Genomic DNA, 25,128 nt, shown 5'->3' on the forward strand with positions numbered 1-25,128 from the left:
GGTATGTATGTATGTAATTATGCCACACGAATAGGTAAAACCAGAAAACAACCGAACTTCGGCTGCGGCTTTGGCCATGTTCGGCCACATAAGCTCATATCACTGCGGTTCGGCTTCAGCAAAAAAACCAAAAATTTCGTAACAATCTTTTTTCTCAAAAATTTTATAAACTTCATGTTTTTGTAAAATTTATTTAAAACTGATATCAAAACTTACATTTTCTGTTGAAAAAAGACGCTGTCTCCTCTTGCATCAAGTATAGCTATATTATCAGCTTTATTCCTGAAACTCATCATTTTTTCATAAATAAAAATAATGGCTTTTTAAAAATTCATTGCCTATTTATTGCTTGGTATCTTGAGATTGTTCGCATCGATCTCTGTTCTCCTTCGACCGAATTTGAACGAAGTTCAGTTCGATTCGGCCTTAAAAATCGATTTTCGGTCATTCTCTGGTTCCTACAATAAAAACTATCGATTACAGGCATATTTATTTTTTATAGAATGCTCTCATAGTTTATGTGTTGGAATAGTTTTTAAGTAAATTCGACTGAGAAACATCAAAGTTCTCTTAACTGCTGATAGTGCTCTTAGGCTGACCACCCTTTGGGAAGCAATGCCGTGAGACCGAGTGCGTCAAGGAAGCCATATATCTTCATTTGTAGTTAAATACCTTAGGGAGAGTGGCGCTGGGTCGAGATAGAAAACAGTGAGGTATAGAGTAGAAATGAATTTTGTGAGTTGCATATTACAAACTTATTTTTTTGGCGCTGAGGTTACTCATTTCTCCATACTTGTACTTTTTCCCGACGTATCTCGATGATTTTGTTGTGTACAAAACTGTGTATTGGCACAATTTTCTTTAACAATGTTGAAGTTTTCAACCTCAGGAATATTGTGTCAAAATTTCAAGTCGATCATAGCAAAATTGATGAAGTTATCAGGCTGGGTTTATATACCTGCTCTACTTTAAAACGTTTTTCCAAAACTTGTACGCCACTCTCGAAATCTGCTAGGCTAATCGTTTTCAAACTTTGCGTAGTAATCTTTCACACAATTAACCAGGTATACTTCGAAGAATCGACGGGTTCAAAAATAAGAATTTAAAGCAGCCAATTACCTAAATCCTAATTACCATGCATAGCCAATAGAGAAAAAGCTAAAAGTAAATCTTATTTAAGAAATTATTGTTTTGCTCTCGCTCGCAAGCAATTTCTCGTGCAGTTATATTTTAATTTTAATAAAATGACATCTTTAGCATTTATGCTTATCAAATCTATTTACTTCTTTTTTAGGCATTTTAATTTCCTACGAAGTATCCAGTGCTGCCCCTACAACATGTGAGACGCATATTTTCCAATGCTCTCAAAATTCCACTCGGCCACTTTCAGAGCAATATCTTCGATTAAAAGATATATAACGCACATTTACAACGATAAAACTCCGCAGAAGGCCAAAATTTAGACGCTACTTCAAATCTCACCCGCGCCCGTCCACAGCGCCAATCGGTATGTTTGGCCTATTGGGTTCCTCGCAAATCTATGGACTACAGCAAGTACACGAGTATAGCAACAACAGCGACGCCAGTGTAAACAACAAAAGTGCATCAGCACACATAAGCAACACTAACAACGACTGCACAAATATCACCAGTCAAAAGCAACGCCGTTCCACCTCAGGTCACTCAGAGAGTGGCGGCAAATTCTTCGCTTCACTTAGTTCCATGCAAGGCATTAAATCGCCAACGAATTTCATTGAAAAATTCATTAAAAACGAATTACTCAGCGGCTACGAAACTATTAAAAATTATAAAAACTTTCAAAATTCCACAAACACAAGCGGCTCGAACAGTACCTTTTTCACCAGCACCGCATCCATACACGAACGTTCAACGCCTGGTGGTTGTGGCGGTGGTGGCAGCGGCGACAGCAACAGTTCCGAAGGTCTGCTGACAAGTTTCAATTGCCTACAGGGCAGCTATCGTAGCAATTGTGATGGTGAATTCTATGAGCCGGTGAATGTAAGTTCACAGCGCAAGCAAGCAGTAACAACCACAACAACAAGCACATCTGTAACGCTTGCGGCGACACGCAACACGGAAGCGGATATGACGATCAAGTACTCGAAGAACTTGCTCGCCAACACCCCAGACGAACAGTCACCCGCCACGCTGCAAAACTATCAAAAGCTGTCGGAATGCGAACAAGATTTGCTGCTAACACCGTCGAGTGGCGCAAGTTCGGGAGAATTCAATAGCGATGTGAATGTAGGTAGCGGCAGTCACGTGACAACGCCGGTGAACAGTTTATACAAGCGACTGTCGTTTGGCGGTCGTGGCTCCAAGAATGCGACGGACAATGCAGCTACGTCTGCGGCGACAACGGCGGCGACAAATGAAGTTGTAAGTAAAGTTTGCTTCAATATTTTTCTTTAATCTTTTTATTTGTATTATTCTATTTGCCAAACTATGGACATAATATAGAAACCGTTATAGACAGATGAAATATTAAAGATAAAATATAATTGATTGATGTAAAAGATAAATTTTTAAAAGGTAAAAGGCAAGAGGTAGGAGATGCAAAATAAAAGATAAGAGATAAAATATGAAATATAAAAGTCAAAAAATTAAAGGTAAAATGTTTAAAAGTAACAAAATAAAAGGATAAAAGATAAAAAATGTTAAGGTAACTGAAGAAAATTAGAGATGAATAATAAAATATAAATGATAAGAAGTAAAAGTACAAATATGAAAGATGCAAAATAAAAGATAAAAGATAAAATGCGAAATATAATTAAAATATAAAATATAAAATATAAAATATAAAATATAAAATATAAAATATAAAATATAAAATATAAAATATAAAATATAAAATATAAAATATAAAATATAAAATATAAAATATAAAATATAAAATATAAAATATAAAATATAAAATATAAAATATAAAATATAAAATATAAAATATAAAATATAAAGATGAAAGTTAAAAGCTGAATGGGGAGAGATAAAAGATGAAATATAAAATATAAATTTTGAAAGATAAATTATAAAAGATAAAAGATGAGAGATGAAGGATAAAATATCAAAGATAAAACATGAAGGGTTAAAGAAAATAGTTAAGGGATGAAAGAAAAAAATATAAAAACGAAAAAGAGGATGTCTGTAAAGTCGGTTTACTGCCGATAGTTTAACGTGATAACGTCATAAGAAAATACTGATTGAATGGTTGCATTTTTCAAAAGAAAATTTTAATTTTATTTGTTTGATAGATATTTTGTATGGATATAGAGAATGAGTTAACATTAACATAACATAATATACTTTAACATAACATAACATAACATAACATAACATAACATAACATACCATAACATAACATAACATAACATAACAAAACATAACATAACATAACATAACATAACATAACATAACATAACATAACATAACATAACATAACATAACATAACATAACATAACATAACATAACATAACATAACATAACATAACATAACATAACATGCTGTTCAAGCAAGGTAACGACGCATGAGCAAGATAACGACGCATTTTTTGGTGCGTGCAGCCGTCTACATAGAATTATAAGACGTTATCACGTCAAAATAATTAATAATAATAACATTAAAACAACAGGTATTATTAACAAACTTGGTTTTATTTTAAATCCTTCAAGTAAATCAAATTAATAATAATCAATAAGAAGGCATATGCAAATACAAATACGTGAATTTATATATGTACATATGCGCATATACATACGCATATACACTCACTTAAGTAGGAGAGAGCAAGATGTCGAACGTTGCCGTTCGTTTGCTTTGTCGTTCGTTCCGTTCATTCAAGGTAACGGCAATGAGCAAGGTAACGACACATGATCAAGGTAACGACACATTTTTTCGTGCGTGCAGCCTGTTAAATCGAATTATAAGACGTTATCACGTCAAAATAAACATAACGCTAAAAATTAGAAGATGAAAGAGAAAAACTAAAAGACCAAAGATGAAATATTAAATTTAACAGATAAAAGATAAGGGATAAGGGGTAAAAGGTGAAAGATGAAAGATTAATGACTTTTCAACTTCAGGTTTGCTGTCTAACTTAAGGGAACAGATACCTGTAAACGGCCATATTTTCCCTGATTTTCATTAAAATTATTTAAAATGAAGAAGTCAATATATTTTTTTCAAAATTGGCATACAGTTTATTTATACATTAAAATAATATAAATTTCTTTTTATTTTAATCATTTAAAATGGCGGATGTACACTCAATTCTTCCAGGAAGGTCGCAGCGGGGCTTTTCAATCGGCGGGCATTGTCGCATCGGCGTCAGTGACCCAAAAATTTTTTGTTTATTAATATCATAATTTCTGGATGAATAAAAAACATGAGAAAAAAAATAAAAATAAAATAAAATGTCCCCTTAAAGATTACTAAGCAACTTGCTTTGAAAATGATAAATTTTTAAGTATGAATGTAATTTTTAAAATTAAACATGTAATTTATATAAATTTATGTATGAATACAAAAACACACTAAAAGAATATCAAAAAATTCACCTGCATTTACCAAATTCGCCAAAATAAATCATGCAACTTAATTTGGTAAATTTCGGTGGCTTTGCGCAAAATTGGTAAATAAAAATATTTACAATTTTTCACATTTAAGTGATAATCACTTCATTAGCGCAACGTTAATGCCAAAAATATACACAAGCGCTCGGCTGTATGCGTGTGGTATTTTTCACACATTCGCCACTAAACTGATCATATTTTCGTCGCATTTAAGTCTTGATTTTTTACGAAACTTTTTTTCAATTAATACAAAGAACAGAGCTCAAATTTTGTTTGCTTAAACTTTTTAAAGTGTTTGCACTTTAATTCACTTCGGTCACTACGCCACAAATTTGGCACGTCACTGTTGACAGTAAAATGAATTTGACCAGTAAATGAGTTTTTGTTTATTTTTAAGTGAATTTGCTTTATCTATTAAACAGTATAAAGCGCGTGACGTCACATAAAAACTTTGTGGCCCGCATATGTTATGTATGTGTGTATATCGGTTTTGCAAACTCGGTTAAAACGTGTGTGTCATGGTTGCTTATCAAAGCAATCAACGTTGATAAGGATTCTTTTTGAATGCACGTATCTACGCACACACACACACATAAACACGTTAGGTACTTTTTTCATACATACCTGTACAAACTTCATTGCGCGCATGGCTTATCAGATTTTATCGCAGCATTTACTGCCTGTTGTCTCTGTATGCCCAGAATGCCAACAGTGTTAGATCTTTTGCAGACCTTTACTCGCTTTCAGTGTTTTACTTGCAGTCGGCGACGACTATTGTGCAATAACGCTGAGTCTCATTGTAATATGCCGCGCATTATTTCTATATCAAGTGTTAATTAAGATCGGCACATTTAAGCGAATATGAAATTGCTCTGGCCTTTAAGTGTGAGTAAATTGATTTTGTGTGGTGCGCATTTGAAAGTGATTCGAAAGTCTGCTGTTTAATAACAAATCAGTTCACTTTGTTTGGTGAAATTGTAGTTGTACTAACTTAAGTGACATTACCGAGCAGACTTATATTCACTTGAGCAAAATGGTTTTATGATATTATACAACTTCAATTATTGGTTATAAAGGAATAAATTATACAAAACGGAAATAGAATATACAAAACGGTCAGCCTTCTCAAAACAGTAGTCACAATAAATAGTCCAGGGACTTAAAATCACATGTTCGTGTACAGATTCATTTGTGGAGATAATCTTATATATATATATTCAATATATATATCTTCAATAAATTAATGGTTTGAACTGCAATATGACATTTGACACCAACCGACTGAAAACAAAAATCTCACGGGCCATGTTCACACATTTTTGGTGTTGTATTAAGATGGCCTGAAAAAAAATTATAAGAATTATTCAATCGACTCCTTTAATTTCCCTTCTCAAACCTCGAAAAAGTGATAGCCTATGCCTTATTAAAAAAGAAAAACCCCATTTTTTAACTATATTTTATAGTGACCCTGAAAACTCCCAGAACTTAAAAAAAAAAATTAAAAATCAAAAAACAAAAATATTTATCTCCTTTTTTTTCTTTTATTTTTGGCATTTTTTTAACATTTTTCAAGAGAAATTAATAGATGAGATGAAATAATATCAAGCTGTAAGTATTTTATGTGCATTTTTCCTGAAAAGTTATATATCCAAGTTTCAGGCCCATCAGAGCAAAATGGAGGGAGTTACAGCACTTTTTTCGAGGAGATCTGATTTTACATTGTTCCTATGGCAGGTTAGATTGACCTCACTGGCTAAAATCCAGCACATAAACCTATTGGTCCTTAGTAGTACCAGATTTTCTATGGAAATAGTGGTAATTTTCAAAGCATTGGCGACACGAGTAAAAAAGCAAAAGCTATAAACTAAAAACTACTATAGGTAACTAGATTTTTTGGCCATAGAACAAATTTAGTGGGTAGCAAAACTTTTTTTTTTTGCCAATCTCTCTATACCAGTTGCAGCTATAGATGATTACTCGATTTTCCTGAGTTTTGAAGAGATTTGGCCAACAAAAGTAAACAAAAAATTAATTTTCTTTCGATGAATTTGTACTAGATGGGTCACCTGTGGACTAATGCTGCGTCATACCATATGCAACAATTTTGCTTTATAATATACCGGGTGTTTTTTCAACTGCATGAGTACTATGAATACCGATAATGATGGTTTGTGAAACTGTGTTGACATTTCTCTTCAGTAAGGCTTGGCAAGTCATCATGAATCGTTTAACGCCAGAAAAACACCTCGAAATTGTGAAAATTTACTTTGAAAGTCTGTTAAATAAATCTATTCGCGAAGTTCTTAGAGCGAAGTGTTAAAGAATACGCTCAAATATCGTTTCGCCGACGTTTTCAATTTGGTGGCCTTTGTCCTTTGACTACAGCGATAATTTTACGAAGGATCTTGGCTTAGGGGCCTATAAAATATAGCTCGTTGAAGCAAAATGATCGTAGTTTGCATTACATTTTTTGCTAATTGGGCACTTTTAGATTTATTATTCAGATTTATTGGTAAAAGTTGGTGAAAGTTGGACTGATCGAATTGACTATGTAACTCGTAGCCGCGGCGGCCATATTCCGGATATCAAATTCAAAAAATTAATGCAATGAAATTATCTATCAGATTATAATAGAAACAAAAATTCTTCCAACAATATTTCTGTTTAGTATTATCATTTTAAGTTCTCACGCTCTTAAAAAAACACCCGATATAAGCGCAAAAGTCAAAGAGCAATTCGTTTTTGGTTCAAATTTCCACATTTTGTAATAAATTCAGAGAAGGAAATAAAAGATCCTAAAAACACACTATACACAAATTCAGAGTTTCAAATAAATAGAAACCGAGCTGGGCAGACTTACGAAAATTCGACTTATTTTACGCCTTACTCGGACTTGTAAAATTTCATCCGCTGCTGGATCGCGAATTAAATTTCTTAATCTTGTTTGCATTACAGCTGACTTTCTTTTGCAAAGTGTAACCTATCCACTTACATTTTTGTCTTTAAATTCCAATTTCCGACAACGCTATGAAAGCTCTCAAATGTCGGTTGATCTTTCCACATGCTTTCACAACCATTTATCGTTTAGAGCTAAGACTGTTCGTCAATGTTTGGAGAGAACATCATATGAGGGCTTTTTGGTCCTTTCATCGTTAGCCGTTCACAGTTTTCATGGCCTTACCGGCTACCAGGGTATTTTCTCTACACTCGTAGGCTTGCATTGACGTCCAAGAAACTCCCCAGAATAGCATACGTTTGTCTTCTATAAATAGACACTTTTGTACATATAACTCTTAATAATAATCGTACGTAAGTACCTTAGTAACGCAAATTTAGCTGATAATTCCTTTGGATGTATACTCGCACAAGTAATACTTTAAACGCTATGCACATCTGTGAATTGAATAAAAACTTCAGCTCGTTTCGATAAGATTAGAATGAGTTACTGCAAATTCAAAACTCAAATAAATTTCATTATATGATATTTATAAATAATTTTCATAATTTTTTTTCGGTTAAAGAGTTTCAATGCTTCCTAAGTCGCTATTCTGCGTGTATTACCGCATTGACGCCATTTTCGCCATATACATATGTATGTATGTACATAAAAGTATTACAATATATTATTTTTGAAGCAGTAAAAATTTTAGTTTAAATGTAGAACTTGGACCAGAACTACTTTTATAATATTACTTTCAAAAATTGTGTTTTGAGTTTAAAAGGAAAAAATTGCGAATCGACATTAAAGGGTTATAAGCCACACAGATTTCGAAACGGTTATTTAATAGAAAATAATAAATCGAACCAAATAAGATCTTCTTCATCTTCATATCATCTTCTTCGCCATGCAATATCGATAGACGGTGTCATCGAGATTAGCTGAGCACTTAAAAATTAAAGTAACTTCCGGTGATAACACAGTTTCCTAGGTACGCGAAACTTCCAACTACTACGCTTCGAAACTTTCTGTGTCAGCAGTAACTTAGGAGTGATTGTGTGCGTGTGCTGACTTGAAGAGCAGAAAGAACCGGAGGTATTATATTTTATCTACTCTTATTTTAGCAACATACCGATCCTCTTTGCCCACTCGTCCAACTTGGAGAGTCGCATATCGATATCGCCAATATATTATAATTTTACCAAAAAAATTTTACTCTATGAACCCTTGTGAGCCCGAAAAAATGGACGATTGTCATAATTTTTTTTAAATATATTTTAGAACTTTTATTCAAATGAGGCATATATTAATTATACTGAATGGTAACTCTCGAAGAATTCATTTTGGTGTTTTTATTTTAAGAAATGTTATTATTTATTGTTGATATCGCCCCTCCCCCGTAACGCCGTTTTTTAGAAGAGGCTTGCGGTGATCACGGTAGCGCATGAGCAGCTCAACTGAAATCAAAAAAATTAAATGATTATTGTAGAAAAATGTTTTTTAGTGAATCTGAACGGTTTATTTACCCAAACGAAATTTTTCTCGTTATGAAAACGATTTTTGAGGGGTTGACAAATTAAAACAAAAATTTATTTCAGCGAACTATGCAAATATTCATAAAAAGTGAACCTTTCAGATTTACGAGGTTGTAACTTCGAATAATTAAAAAGAAAGTTTATGCAAATCGGTCAAATACAATAGTTTTTCATAAATAATGATCACCGCGACGGTAATTTTCAAAAAACACAACTTCGAGATAATCGCGTCTTAAGTTTTGCGTGCACTTCTCGTTCCAAGAAAGGTCGCGCGCTTCCACGGTCTGTAACTTACGTTCTAGTGCTCCGATCTTTATGATTTTTTAAATTTATATTTTTAAGATGATGTACTTTTAGAATATGCCATAAAAAATTTTTCGATTTTTTAGTCCAACACAAGGTATATAACCCCTTAATAAATATTTCTTATATCTATACTGAGTACAATAAAACATAAGTAAATATTATATGAGGCTGTTGGTGTTGCGGCTTTCCTTCTACGCGATTTTTGAGCCACTTCAAACTTACATCTCATCATATCAAAATTCAATGGGCTATTAAACTGCGTAGCAAAAATTCTGATTAAAAAGTTTTAATTTTGAGGAACTTTTTTGATTGTTTTTTTTTAATTTTTGCCAAGTTTGAAACTTAAATTTATATGGTTTTTGTAAGACAATAAACTATATTTTCATAAAAAAAAATATTAAAATTAAATAAGAAGAATAAATTGTCAAAACTTGTTAGTAAGTCCCTGTGCTATAGTTATGAAACGCACTGTGCAACTATGCTAATATATTTTTTGAACTGTATATTTTATTTAAATCACACACGCACAATCACATAAACACAACCTAAATTTCATTTAATATACATGTATGCATCCTAAGGTTCCAAGAGGAACAAAGGGCCTCAACAAGAATTACTCCAGTCGGTTGTACGTCAAAGCTTTCACTTCTCTCCAGCTCAGGTACATTGAGCGGACTTCGAGATTTAGAAGTCGTCGCCAGGTATTTGCTGGCCTATCGCGCCTTTGCTACTAAAAGGGTTCCAGTCAACGGCAGTTCTTGTTAGGTATCCGCTACGTCTGTGCAGGACATGGCCAATTCAGTACCATTTTCTTTTCCTTATCTCCCTTGTTATGTTTTGCCGCATAAGCCCGCGTTTGAGGTAACATTGCCCTAGAATATTTTTAAGATACTCCTCAGGCAACGATTTATAAAAACATGCAATGCGTTATTGTCAGCTGTTGAGCGATTCCAGCTTTCGCATCCATACAGCAAGCAAGAAATTTGAAGACTTTTAAGAGGTATGTGAAGCACTCCAAACTGGCTGAAACGAACCAAATGCCGCGAATGATTTTTTGTTGTTTCTATATTTTCTGACTAACAAAGGTCTTTAGGACTTTTGAGAAATCAATTATTCAAGTAACTTCTTTGGAAAGAATCGCTAAGAAATTGAAATCTGCCTGACTCTTTGTTGATCAAAACCCTTTTTTAGCAACTTCAGCTTAGAAAAAATTGCGCTTGCCTCTTATTGCATAGAGCGCTTTTTATTGCATATAATGCTCCACAATTACCTCAAAGAAGTCCATACTTCCCGACTGGTAGAGTTGAGTGCCATAAATATCAGATTATCCTCCGACTTTAAGCATTTATTGAAGCTTAGCTCAGCGTTACTGTATCCTATTAAATTAAACGGCTTGAATATAACTGAACCGACACTCATCTTGCAAGAGAATCACCGCATCTATTTTGGTACACCAAGTCTTAGAAACTCCACCCACATTTTGAAATGACTGATTGCTGCGACTGTGCTGAATAAAGATCTAGCGGTTTCATTGGCTGGCTCATATCGTCCGAAGGGGTACAAACACTCCGGCGCTAAAAGTATTCGACGCGGTACCAGCTGGTGGTAGCAGGGTAAGAGTAAGACATCCTCTACGTTGGAAAGATCAGGTGGAGAAGGACTTGGCTTCACTTGCTGTGTCCAATTGGCGCGGGTTAGCACGAAAAGGAAACGACAGGTGCACTTTATTAAATCGGCCGAAATCGCGTAAGCAGAAATCGCGCCAATCAAAAAGAAGAAGATCTAAATGTTCCCTAGCCCCTATCAATCATCAAATCAAATTATTAAATGAGAATGCCAGCACGGAAGCTCACTACTTGTACTTCCTGAGGTTAAACTCTAGCAGGGTGTTCTTAGTATTTTAATAGACCCGCGTATAGAGGCAAAATTCAAATAAGAGCTAAGCGTTCATCGGCATAATTCCCACAGAAACTCAAGATAAGCTAGAGGCTTATAAAAGTTGCTCAAACTAAGACTTTTCTACTGCCTTGGGCGCCAACCTAAATCCCACCAATTTTCTCCATTACATAACAGCCCTCGCTGGCTGTAGATATCTGCATGTTGCAGGTTCCATAAGGTATCAAAACGGCGCGCGCTTTAGTGCTACTTGGGCAGAGCCAGAGTAGTACTTCAACCATTTCACCTACCTAAGACTCCTCTACCTCTTCCCGTAGTCGTTTCCTCTTCAAAAAAAAAACGTAAGTACGCTACGTAAGGTGAGGTGACACACAGTTCGGTGGAAAATAATTGCGAAAAACATTGTGGGCCAAATTTGACAGCGCATACATTGAATGCCACAAATCACTCCACAAGAGTATGCGTATAAACAAGTAACTCCTTGTTGTCGATTTTTTATTGATAATAGCCTAAATTGAAGGGGTAATATTTTAGCATTTGGATGCATTAATGTGGTAATAGTAACGTTGATAACTTGTTACACGCTACGGATGAGTGATAGATCCGCGAGTATTAACACAAATGGCAACATATGAAACAACAAATATTTCATATGGGCAATATACTTAGAACAACCACTCAAACCATTAGCGAGTGACAGCAAATAGTGCCCCATAAATAAATCACTTACACCTCCAGTGCGAATTAACTTGATTTTCCTGATAATACCGCATGTGGGCGTAGAAAAGCACAAGGTTACTTTTGCTGTAAAAACTTTCCATGTCATATCTAATATGTTTATGTACCATCTGCTCATATTCACTTTAACCGCGGAAACTAGTGTTGTGATGAGAAGTGACAGGGTGCGGGAACGTGGGTGGTACAAGAGTGGGTTCTGTGATCAATAAAGACTAATTGAATAAAAATATAGGCAAACGAAAGTTAATGATGATGTAGCACACTATTTTTGTTGTTTTTGCGATATTTTTCAATAGCATGAATAAAGTTTTAACAAGAGATATTTACTTTTAATTGCAGTGATTTTAATGAACATAAATATTTATTACTACTTTCCCATATAATGGGTATTCGATAACTTCCCTACATTTGTTTAAAAACTAAAAGTCATCTTTTCGTGTCTCTATTTTTCCAGGCTTCCGACTACTCGTCGTCGACCAACTCATCCGCATCGTCAACCCTCTCATCGAAAGCCACCTCCATATCTCTCAAATCCATTGACCTGCAGCGCACTTCGTCCGCCTCCTCGTCTGGTGATTGCGCACTAATGTGCGAACGCAGAAAATGTTCACCAATCGCCATTCCGGCGGATTCTACAGCCGATGCTGCCCATTCCAATGGTGCACTTCCACTAACTCCAGAGCGTGCGCAACGACGCAAACTCGTTTCAATGATCTCACAGTATGAACAGCAAAATAAACTGCTACAGCGCGAACTGGCCAAAGAGAAACGACGTCGTGGCGAAGAGCTCGCCTGCGTGGCCAAATCGTTACTTTGTTTTGAGTCCAAGCTGAAAAAGGATATGAAGTCTGTGAATCAGCGTCTGTTGGAGAAGGACGCAGAAATATGTCGTTTAGTGCAACAGAATCGTGCTTTACGTAAGCGGCTAACGAAAATCACCGAGACAGAAGGTGAGAACGCGCGTGACGAAGGAGTGGTTGAAGATGGTGAGCCCGAAACTGAGGGAGAATGTGAGGGAGGAGAAGTGCGAAGCGGAAAAGCAAAGGAAACAACGCTGGAGCGTGGAACTGCGCCGTTAGCGGCGTACAGCGATCAACAATTGCTGGAAGACTGTTTGGTGCTCGAAGCTTTGCAATGCATTAATTGTAAGAAGCAATTTTATGACATTGATATAAATGAGAGCTGGACACAGAATACGCCGAAGGATGGTACGAGAAAAAATGGTGAGTGTTGAACGTTGTGTAATTTCAGATTTGTATATGTATAAAGTGTGTACTTTCTCTCTTCCAGTTGACCACACCACTGAGCACGGCTCATCGAGTGATGATACAGTCTCATCGTCGTTTTACGGAGCCCGGCGCAGTGTACGCTATACCAGCAAACGCACCTCCGGCACTTTTCGCGATTATATGCGCTCACGTGCGATGAACATCGACGATCCCGCATTGGACAACAACTCGGAGGAGAACACAAGCACAATCAGCCGCGACGACTCGCAAGCCAGCTACGAAAAACTGAATATCTACTCACGCACCATCGAGCGTATGCATGGCGTGAAGGGTGAGAGTGAACGCGAGTCAGAGCAAAGTGGAGTGGAAGGCACAATGCGGCCAGCCTCGCGACTGAGCTGCAAAAGTAGTGGTAGCAGTAAGAGTAGCAGCATGAGCAGTTGCAGCAAAAATAGTGCGAAAGCGCCTACGCCACAGATCGAAGAGGATGATGGCATATTTTCACCCACACAAGATGACGATTTCGAAGAGCCAGAGGAGGAGGGTGGGCGCAGCATTAAGATTGTAGTGCGACGCTCTACCGATTTTTCCGAAGCTTCGCCCAAGCAAGTGTACGAGACATCCACCGACGATTGGTATGCCAGCGCCTCCGATCAGGAGGAAATCGCGCCAACAACGGTCACAACCAAATCATACTCCACCCACGGCGCTGTTAATCCGGTGCTTGAATGCGTCAGCCAGATACTGCTGCAGCAGTCCATGGAAGAGCCGGTGACGGAGCACGCAAACCAGGCGTCATCCGCTATTAGCAAAACATCTCACAACCTGCAGGTGAGCTATAGCAATGCCACATCCACTGCGAACTTGCCACGCCGTAGTTCGCTGAGTGGACGCCGCAGTTCACGCAGCAATAGTCGCTCTAGCGATGGGCAACCATCACACAATGGTACATTAACACGCAAGCGCGTACACTTCTCAACCAAGAACAGCATGGTGCATGTGCCACGCAACGATGAAACCGACGAAGAGGAGGAAGGTGCTGACGACGATACAGAACACGATTCGCAAGATACGAGCGATTCAATGATCTCAAGCCTAACGCAATATCATCCCATGTGTTTTTATCTACAAGCCACGCAACATACGGTGGCAGCAAAAGTTGAAGCCGGTGTGGCAACGGCTGCAATTGCGCGTGGTGGCATGCTTATGGAAGTCGCCGAACATGAACGCCTTGAAACGCTTAACTACGAGAGTATTTACAGCAATGAATACGAACCGATAGGCTCTGAGCATAATTCTTCAAACCTTTATGTCGACATGGAATCCAGCACCAAGCCATCAGCGTCTAATGTCACAAACGCCATTGCGATCGCAGATGGAAAAGTACCAAAAATACCACCCGCCTTGCCACCCAAGCCGGCAAATCTGTTAAAGTTTAAGAAATGCTTGCAGCAGCTCGATGAACTGCCAGATGAACATCTACACCAGGATGGCCATGCAGCAGTAGAACCGGACTACTGCTCCATTTCAGAGGTGAATGTTGGCATAAGAAGTGTGCAGATCGTAGCCGATGTGCATAAGGCGCCCGAATCGGAAGTTGATTTAGAGTCAAATTCTGCACTTGAGGTACCCATCTCTGAACTGGACATAGAAGTATCAACTGTGAATTCTGATGAGACCTTCGCCGTCTCGCAAAAGACTGATGAAATCGAAGAAATTTTCGCTGACGTACCAAAATTGCCCAATGTCGCCGCGATTATAGCGCCAAAACAGGCAAAGTTCCCACAACAACAGCAGCAGCAGCAACCGCTGAAGCGTTCCTTGCCACCGAGCGATTACCTAGTAATGTCACCCAAAGTAGAGACACCCAATATGAAGCTGCAAAATGCCCGTAATGCGACCATACTCAACACCGCCTCAGCGACAAAGCAACAGACGGCTGGCTTAAGCTCCACCAACAATAATAATGGCACATCGAAAGCACTTAGCAAACCAACTGTAGACTACCTGAATACGCCTCTAAAATCACCGAATCGTCCGGATACCAGTGCACTCAAGCTGCAGCTACACACTCCCAGTCCACTGCAATACAAACGCAAGCATATGCCGAATATACTCGCCGAAATCAATAAACGCATTAGTTTACCGAATTCACCAACCACGCCCACTGCACGATTGACATTCACAACGCCCACAAAACCAGCTGTCGCCACCAAAACGACATTGCATCAGAAACTGGAGGTAAGCACTCCCTCAAATATGCCATTGCAGGCTGAATTCGATTGGTACAATTTGGATGCCGAGTATGGCAAGACACCGTCACAGCAACCCGATTTGCTTAAATTGAATGATGCACTCAATAACGGTACTATGCTCGCGGGCATACGCGAAGATGGGGAGAGCATCGCGACAGCAGCGGACGAATACAATTTGGATGAGGAATTCTCACTTGCCGGTGATAAAGTTGATGTACTAACCGGTGGTAGTGAGCATGACAACGAGAGCGCTGAGGAGAAAAGTGAGATAAGCGTAGTGGCTAACACGAAAATGCTGCCAACGATGGTGAAGCTCTCGGCGCCGTGCACTGAGAGCACTAAAATTAAAAAAGTGGCCGCCATAAATGCGGTCACCTGTGAAGCAGGCACTTTTCCCATGTTTAATGAAAGTTCACCGCTGGTAACGCCTTTGCCAGCAGTTACTCAACACCATGCAAAAGCGAAGAAGATTAAGAAGAATTTAGCAAACTTCGAGAAATTCATCGAGGGATCAGGTTTGAGCACGAAACCATTACCGAGCAAAAGAAAAATCTATTTTGCCGGCCCTTTTGTGTGATATCTACAAGTGCTGGGGTGAAAACGGATGGGAGAGAACTTGGGATGCATACAGAGGATTTGGTATAAAAGGAACTAAGAATGCGGAAAGTAATCAATGGAAGACTTGAAAAGAGAGAGCGAAACGGAGCTAATTTCGAATCAGAATGTATAAGCAAATATTTTACGAGTCGATGCAAGCTTAAGTGATTAACAAAGTATACAGAGATGAAGCAGCTTAAAAATATATCATGGCAAACATAATTTTTGTTAGAGTTATTTTTTGTGATTTGACTAAACATTTAATTTAAGTTAATCCTCACATGATCTTAAATTAACATTTTTATATAATTATTATTTTTTTTTGTTATATTTAAGTGAATTTCTCTCTCGCTCATTTTCATGTTTTGTAATATTTTTAAAGTATTTTTGTGAAGATATACGAGTAATATTAAAACAAGAATTCTGGTATGCGTAAGTTGAAAAATGTGAGTTTTCTGTTCATTAAATTTAATTCTATTATTACTTACAATTAAATTATGCCCAAAATATGTGTTTGATTATTAATGTACATTAGTATTTTTTAATAGTAAACTTTTCATCTTTGGCAGCGAAGCATGTGAATAAAAAAATACTTACATCGTAGGCCAACGTTTGTAGTGACGAGTTATCAATAAAAACTTATAATAATTTTTGTTCAAAGAACGAAATGAAAAATAAAATCTCTCGCAAATTTACTTTGTTGTATTATTTTTGTGAGGAGTTCTATGAAATTAATGAGTCCACCAGCATAGACGATTATATATGAATACTAGCGAAAACCCGCCCGTTCCGCTGGTCGTCTTTAAAAAAATCTAGATTAATTAATTAAATTGAGCCGAAAAATACTGTGTGTTTTTTATAAAAATTCTCGCGCATGAAAAATAATGAAAGAAGTTTTGAATAGTAGCAGCAATTAAAAAACGTTTGATGTGATTCACTTTATTACTTTTTTTATTGTAATGCTCTTTGGTATACAATATTCTTCGTTTTTCCATGCGTTGTTGAATAAATGAACAATACCGATGGCTTACCAACTCTTGAGCATGAAACATAAAGTTGGCCATGAGAAAAACATGGGTATTCTAAATCAATACCACAAATTGATAAAGTTTGGCCTTGTGACTTATTACTCGTAATAGTAATCGCGAATGCAAGGCGAACAGGAAATTGAAGACGTTTGAATTCAAACGGCATATCCGATGGTATCATTGGTATTCGCGGTATTAAAACGTCTTCACCAGAGTATTTTCCATTCAAAATTGTTGCTTCAATGACGTTATTCATCAATCTCTTAACTGTTAATCGAGTGCCATTACATAGTCGTGGTTGATTTATGTTTCTCAACATAATAATCGGTGCTCCTATTTTCAAGTTTAGCATGTGCATAGATGCGCTCCCCTTTACACATAAACAACAACATCAATCGTATGATACATACACTTCGTCGTGTACGTAAAAGCGTAGAAGGAGAAGAGAAATGTTCTATTCCCCCCCGCTTTAACCCAGCTATGTGTTCAGGTGCAAATGACTTTTTTGCGTGAAGTCTGATATAAAATAAGTTATATTTACTCTTCTTAAATTTATATAAACTTTTCCAGGCGAAGTAAAAAAACTGGCATATATTTGCTTCAACCGTATATTTGTGAGTACACAGGTAATACGTAAATATATGAATGATTGTAGGTAATATCTCATAAAGGGTGTTTTTTTAGAGGTTAGGTTTTCAAGTTAGCACTACTTTTTTCGTAGATGGTCTTTTTGACAGCTGTCACTTGATTTATGCTCAGTTTGGTTTGCCATTTCATAATGAATAGACTTACACCTGAACAACGTTTGCAAATCGTGCAAATTGATTACGAAAATAATGGTTCGGTTCGCGCGACGCATCGAAGAAAATTTTGTTCAGCGATGAAGCTCACTTTTGGTTGAATGGGTATGTCAATAAGCAAAATTGTCGGATTTGGAGTGAACATAATCCACAAGCCATTGCTGAGACGCCGTTACATCCTCAAAAAGTCACTGTTTGGTGTGCTCTATGGGCAGAGGGAATCATTGGTCCATATTTCTTTAAAAATGAAGCCGGCCATAATGTTACAGTCAATGGAGAGCGCTATAGAGCCATGATTAATGACTTTTTCGTGCCTGAATTGGACGATGTTGATGTGGACGACCTTTGGTTCCAACATGCCATACAGCCAACGCAACAATCGATTTATTGAAGGAAACTTTTGGTGAGCGCATTATCTCGCGCCGTGGACCTGTGGCGTGGCCTCCAAGATCGTGCGATATAATACCGCTGGACTATTTCTTGTGGGGCTATGTGAAGTCGCTTGTCTACGCAGATAAGCCCGAGACGATTGACGTCTTGGAAGAGAATATTCGGCGCGTTATCGCTGACATACGGCCCCAATTGCTGCAAAAAGTGGTAGAAAATTGGGCCTCTCGGCTGGAATTTATTCGAGCCTGCCGCGGCGGCCACTTGCCCGAAATCATTTTTAAAACATAATGGCAAACTTTTATCTTTATAATAAAGCTAAATTCTTGGCCATAACATTAAATTATATACGTTTTATTTCATCTTGAAAACCTAACCTCTAAAAAAAACACCCTTTATTAGCATAACCTTTCTGAAAAAAATTAAGGAAACGATCACCAATCACGCCGGCAATGATACAATGAATTCTTCACTATAACTGACTTCAGATTAACGTTTATATAATAAGCGTATATGTAACATTTTAAAATTTTTTTAGAATTTTTTTTTTTAATTTTTAATAATAAGTGGTCTTCCTCTTTCTCTTTCTCTTTATCTTTAACTTTCTCTTCCTCTTTCTCTTCCTCTTCCTGTAGCTATTCCTTTTCCTCTTCCATCTCCAGCTCCGTCTCCTTTCTTTATCCCGGAAACGGGCAGTGAAAATTACTTCACTTAAAAGCTTTCATCAACAGCTTCCATTTGATACCCATATTGTACAAACACATCCAAGGGTACCTTGGTCCACCTTTTCGGCTATATCTCGAGACCCTGGTCACTCAGAGATCTAAAAAATACTATGTATTAAAGCACTCATCAGTAGCTTTGATTTGATACCCACAATGTAAAAACACATCCTAGGGTTACCCGGGTCCTCGTTTTGGCCTTCGGCAACGCCACCTGGTGGCGAGTGGAACCAATAAGCATATTATACTAATCTTCACCGTGAAAAAAATATATATGTATATACCAAATTTCATAATAATCGGCCCAGACACACACGACCAAAATGTATTCAATTCTAATGAATGCTATGTGCGGTACAAAAAATACGTGAGGCAAATAGCAAAAACACACTCACTTAACCGACGCACCGCACACACACGCGTTATCGGATTTCAACCAAACTTCACAGAAACCTTTGCCAAAGCAGCACCAACAATCTGTGAAACTTTCATTGTTTTCCTTACACGCGTTGCTGAGATTACCGGAGACAAATGCACACTTTTTTTCGGCTTAATTTTTATTTTATTTTGGGTGTTTGGCCGAGCTCCTCCTCCTATTTGTGGTGTGCGTCTTGATGTTGTTCTGCAAATGGAGGGACCTACAGTTTCAAGCCGACTCCGAACGGCAGATATTTTTATGAGGAGCTTTTTCATGGCTGAAATACACTCGGAGGTTTTCCATTGCCTGCCGAGGGGCGACCGCTATTAGAAAAGCGATTATAGAATGGACAGAATCTAACGTCCTCTGCAAAAAACTCTCATTAAGAGAAGCTTACAGACTTTCAAACCAAACTAGTATATTGTTGCTAGAGCGCCATTGGGATTTCTCTTATCACAAGTACAGAAGAAGACTAAAGCAGCATTCCCATGGCAGCCAGTTCTACGTTACCGGAATGACTCGGGGTTTTCCCGACCAAGGGCTGCCACCCCAGTAAACTAGCCCTGTCTAGTGTACCGTATCCCAAGACTTTCCCACGACAGTCGGTTCCACGTAATTGGAACGACCCGGATTTATATCCGGCCAAGGACTGTCATATCAGCAACATTCCACGTATGTGTATGGGGAATGTTTATGCTGCTACAACAACAACAATAGCAACAACAAGTAAAGCAATTACTAGCAGTGGGTGGACCTAACTGGACATCTGCAAAGCATTGCATTCCTTCGGTCAACACTCGATGAGCGAAGAACATTGAACCTACTGAGGCTCTCAAAAACAAGAAAAAAGCACACGAGAGTACTAAGGAGCATTAGACTACTTGTTAGTTGTAGGCAAAGTGGAAAAACCCACATAACGATTTCTATAAAAGTTGTAGAAATGCAGGAGATCTCATTTGCACCTCCTGTGCGAAACCACCGCACTTGGGCGAAAACGCTTCAGATTGTAGGGGTACCACTTATGTGTTAATCTGCATCATTTAGGACACAGTCTTGTTGCAAGAGCTGATTGGATTCACCAAAACCCGAGCTGGTAAAAAGTTATGAAGGGATGGAACTGAGAGAATCCTTTTCGGCTGCCATAATCTTCCGAGTGTATTCTGCCATGAAAAAGCTCCTAAAAAAAAAACCCCCGTTTTGCGTTCGTTTCGTTTTTTTTATGGTATATGGAGTGCCGAGCCAAGGACACATCAACAATTTCCTCCAAAAAATTACGATAGCATCACTACAAATGAGAAAACGGAAATTTATAGTTCATAACGAAACTCCATGACAGTTGAGAACCGCTGCTACAATAAGCAGCCTATCAAAGTACGATTAGCTATAAAGCAACTGAAGGCCAGCGAAGCCAGAATAGACCCCGACATACTCAATATATGTCTGGCATGTGAAAGTACCCCGCACGACGCTAACCACCTTTTCATTTTCTCGCTTAAACCCACTCACCTAACACCCCTCTCCCTCTGGACCCCGGCCCATCGAAGCAGCATGTCTCCTGGGCCTAACGTTGAATAAGTTAAACGACGACGATCGGTGTCTGCATGCCACTGGCAGAGCTTAATGAACTGCTACAAAACAACAACACCCAACAAATCCACCAAAGCTCACGGACTGTCGATTGAGTTATTTAAAAACGTAAAGTGGATGCCACACCCTTAATGAATGTGCACTTGAAAATTGAAGCTTAAGTAGTAAAAAATGTATCAGGTTACTTAAAGTTTGGAAGGATCTCTCGAAGCGTTCTGATACCAAACAAAAATCAAACAATGAGAAAACTTTTCCATCAATTTGATACAAAGAGCAGCGTTCGTCTTTGAAAACCCACACTCTACAAATGTCCGTGTGACCCTCGCATCATTTCTCACCCAAGGGATTTCGCGTAGCCAACAACATAAGCGTTATGGAAGGGATCATGACTACAGCAATAACGAAGACCCCTTCCGTTTGGTCCCACCCCACCGAAATAGCCCGTTTCCTGCAAGGACGAAATGGCCTCTGGTGACGCTCCAGCATGCTTGTCCAGCAGGCTTATATGTGTGCGTGTCGGGTGCTTGACACTAATATCTAAAATTTTTGATTTTCATCATGCAAAAGCCGACAACAAGTATGTGTGACACGAAGCAAGTACGAGTGTCACCCGACACGCACACATATAAGCCTGCTGGACAAGCATGCTGGAGCGTTACCAGAGGCCAAAAGATTTACCAGGTTTGCTACGGTGAAAAAGAAAATTGCGAGGAGTACTTCGGCTGCCACGTCGCTTAGGGGACTCAGCCGAATTCTACATGATCATTTCACATGTATTCACACACTCGTCCAATCAGTCGTTGTTCAGCCAGCAACGAAGTGTCATTGGTTGATTATCTTCAAGAATGATAGAAAGAGATTGCGCCCATCAGAGAGTACGTGACGTCACGTTTTTCCAAGTTGTGCAGTATTGCCAACCATTTGCTCTTCGCAATAAATTTAGTGCTTTTTTATACCAAAAATGCGAAAATTTTAAAGTTTCGTGTTTGTTTCTTTTTTTTTTTAATTTAAAGCTACCGAAACTTTAAGTTTAAAAAAACTGTTTTATTGTACAAAAGAAGGTTAAAAAGTCCACTCTGAGAAGATTTTAGTGCTAATGAAAATTAGTTGGTTCTTATAAAATTTGATATTTTGAAAGTGTGAATTTAATTTTTTGCTTTTTTTAAGGTTATGCAAGAATATTAAATGTCCCTCTCTCAACTCTTCTTAAGATTGAAAACCTTTTTACACATTTTAAAAGGCGTTTGAATTTACTGAATGGCGATTAAAACCATAGAGGTGTAATCGTTTCTTCCGGCCATCAATCCTTAGTGGGACATAGGGCATCAAGAGGTGTATTCATTGTAAAAATAAGCCACAAAATACCAGAAAATACTAAAGAAACCATACTGTCATTTTTACAAAAAGAGCAAATAAGTCGTTGCCTTAACAAAATAGTCTCGCTTAGCAAAAAAAAAACCCCATAAATTAAATTGTACATAAGCATAACACATTTATTTAAAAAAAAACGCACATTCTAAAGGCAATTTGTCACGCATACAAAGTTCTTGAGGTGATTCAATAAAAATTTGGTGTTTTATTTTCTTTAAATGGGCATTTTAGTGCATTTTTATATCCAAAGCTAGGCAACACTGCAGTGGCGAGAGAGAGATTTGACTGCCGAAAGCAGAAGAACACCAACAACACCTACAATCGCGGGCAATGTAAGTAGAGTTACATAAAACTGAGTGAATTATTTAACTAATTATTAAAAAATGTATATTTTACAAAACTATAAACATTACATTTTAATTAGAACAGGCTAGGAAAATGTCATGACGAAAGAACTAAAACTCCGAGACTAAAAAACAAAAAAAAATGCTAAATCAAGTTACGAAAATGGTAATCTGGCCGTACTGGTGCAAAAATCACGTAACTCGTTGTCAAATTCGCTGAGAACAAAGTAACGGGGCCACGATAGACGCCATCTCATTATTCTTTCCATCATGGATTATTTTCGTATATCACTAAACAATCTCAGTTTTTTTGTAAACACACCCCCACGTCATCCCCCATCAGTTGATTCTGTCAAATTCGCTCAGCCGAATAACGGTCTGTTAAAGAGCTCACCTTCAAAATCTTTTAACCATGCATTTCTTAGGCCTACCAATAGGTGAGATTAACGACAACCACCGATGGTCTCACCGCACTAAGCAGTGGCTTGTACACTGGCAGAAAAAAAGAGGTTGTCTGTAAAGTCGGTTTACTGACGATAGTTTAACGTGATAACGTCATAAGAAAATACTAATTGAATGGTTGCATTTTTCAAAAGAAAATTTTAATTTTATTTCTTTGATAGATATTTTGTATGGATATAGAGAATGAGTTAACATTAACATAACATAATATACTTTAACATAACATAACATAACATAACATAACATAACATAACATAACATAACATAACATAACATAACATAACATAACATAACATAAGATAACATAACATAACATAACATAACATAACATAACATAACATAACATAACATAACATAACATAACATAACATAACATAACATAACATAACATAACATAACATAACATAACATAACATAACATAACATAACATAACATAACATAACATAACATAACATAACATAACATAACATAACATAACATAACATAACATAACATAAATAACATAACATAACATAACATAACATAACATAACATAACATAACATAACATAACATAACATAACATAACATAAGATAACATAACATAACATCACATAACATAACATAACATAACATAACATAACATAACATAACATAACATAACATAACATAACATAACATAACATAACATAACATAACATAACATAACATAACATAATATAACATAACATAAATAACATAACATAACATAACATAACATAACATAACATAACATAACATAACATAACATAACATAACGTAACATAACATAACATAACATAACATAATATAACATAACATAACATAACATAACATAACATAACATAACATAACATAACATAACATAACATAACATAACATAACATAACATAACATAACATAACATGCTGTTCAAGCAAGGTAACGACGCATGATCAAGATAACGACGCATTTTTTGGTGCGTGCAGCTGGCTACATAGAATTATAAGACGTTATCACGTCAAAAAATAATAATAACATTAAAACAACAGGTATTATTAACAAACTTGGTTTTATTTTAAATTCTTCAAGTAAATCAAATTAATAATAATCAATAAGAAGGCATATGCAAATACAAATACGTGAATTTATATATGTACATATGCGCATATACATACACATATACGCTCACTTAAGTAGGAGAGAGCAAGATGTCGAACGTTGCCGTTCGTTTGCTTTGTTTGCTTTGTCGTTCGTTCCGCGCTTTCGCTTGCAGTTCATTCAAGGTAACGGCAATGAGCAAGGTAACGACATATGAGCAAGGTAACGGCAATAAGCAAGGTAACACTAATGAGCAAGGTAACGACACATTTTTTCGTGCGTGCAGCCTGTTAAATCGAATTATAAGTCGTTATCACGTCAAAAACAGCAGAGAACACAGGATTCTTTCTTCATAGAAACCAATTTTTTTACAAGATCTTTAACATAAGTTCGTCTTTTATTTACTCATATTTTGTACCTTCATCTTAAATCAACATTTAGTGTGCATAATCAGAGCAGTTTATGCAGTAAGGGTACTTATAAATACGTAGCTATGCATGTGTATATAATTTATATATATATTATATATATATATATGAGCTAAATCAAAACAAAGCAAAACTAATTCAAAGCGTTGCAAAAGCAGCCGACCCTGTGTATTTATTAGCGGAAGGCACACTCTACAAGAACTTTAGGCGGTGAAATTGCATGTAGTGGCTCCGAACATCGATTACCAAAAAATTTTATTTTATGTTTTAAGTTTTATAGTTTAAAAATAAAAATTGCTCTGCACAAATGTTACGAAGTATTACCAACTTAACAATTAAAAACAGTTGACTGTGTTAAATAAAAGTCTTCACGTTTTCTCTTTGATTTCATTTTTGTATAAATTAAATGCACACACAAA

General features: G+C 36.9%; 1 protein-coding gene across 1 annotated transcript; it reads left to right on the plus strand.

Annotated features, from left to right (window-relative positions):
- The first annotated feature begins 1,294 nt into the window (after positions 1-1,294).
- Positions 1,295-16,359, plus strand: LOC129247339 (platelet binding protein GspB-like). The gene is made up of 3 exons (XM_054886446.1): positions 1,295-2,400; positions 12,459-13,227; positions 13,295-16,359. The coding sequence occupies exons 1-3, from the start codon at positions 1,510-1,512 to the stop codon at positions 16,063-16,065; spliced, it is 4,431 nt and encodes a 1,476-aa protein (XP_054742421.1). The 5' UTR covers positions 1,295-1,509; the 3' UTR covers positions 16,066-16,359.
- Positions 16,360-25,128: the final 8,769 nt, after the last annotated feature.

This window comes from Anastrepha obliqua, chromosome 5 (assembly GCF_027943255.1).
Source record: "Anastrepha obliqua isolate idAnaObli1 chromosome 5, idAnaObli1_1.0, whole genome shotgun sequence".
Taxonomy (NCBI): Eukaryota; Metazoa; Arthropoda; class Insecta; order Diptera; family Tephritidae; genus Anastrepha; species Anastrepha obliqua.

What these genes read in the sequence shown, in the direction of transcription:
- LOC129247339 (XM_054886446.1), top strand. Translation starts at nt 1,510, where the DNA reads ATGTTTGGCCTATTGGGTTCCTCGCAAATCTATGGACTACAGCAAGTA. An exon ending in CGGCGGCGACAAATGAAGTT is followed by an intron (nt 2,401 to 12,458) that starts GTAAGTAAAGTT and finishes CTATTTTTCCAG; the next exon opens with GCTTCCGACTACTCGTCGTC. An exon ending in GGATGGTACGAGAAAAAATG is followed by an intron (nt 13,228 to 13,294) that starts GTGAGTGTTGAA and finishes TCTCTCTTCCAG; the next exon opens with TTGACCACACCACTGAGCAC.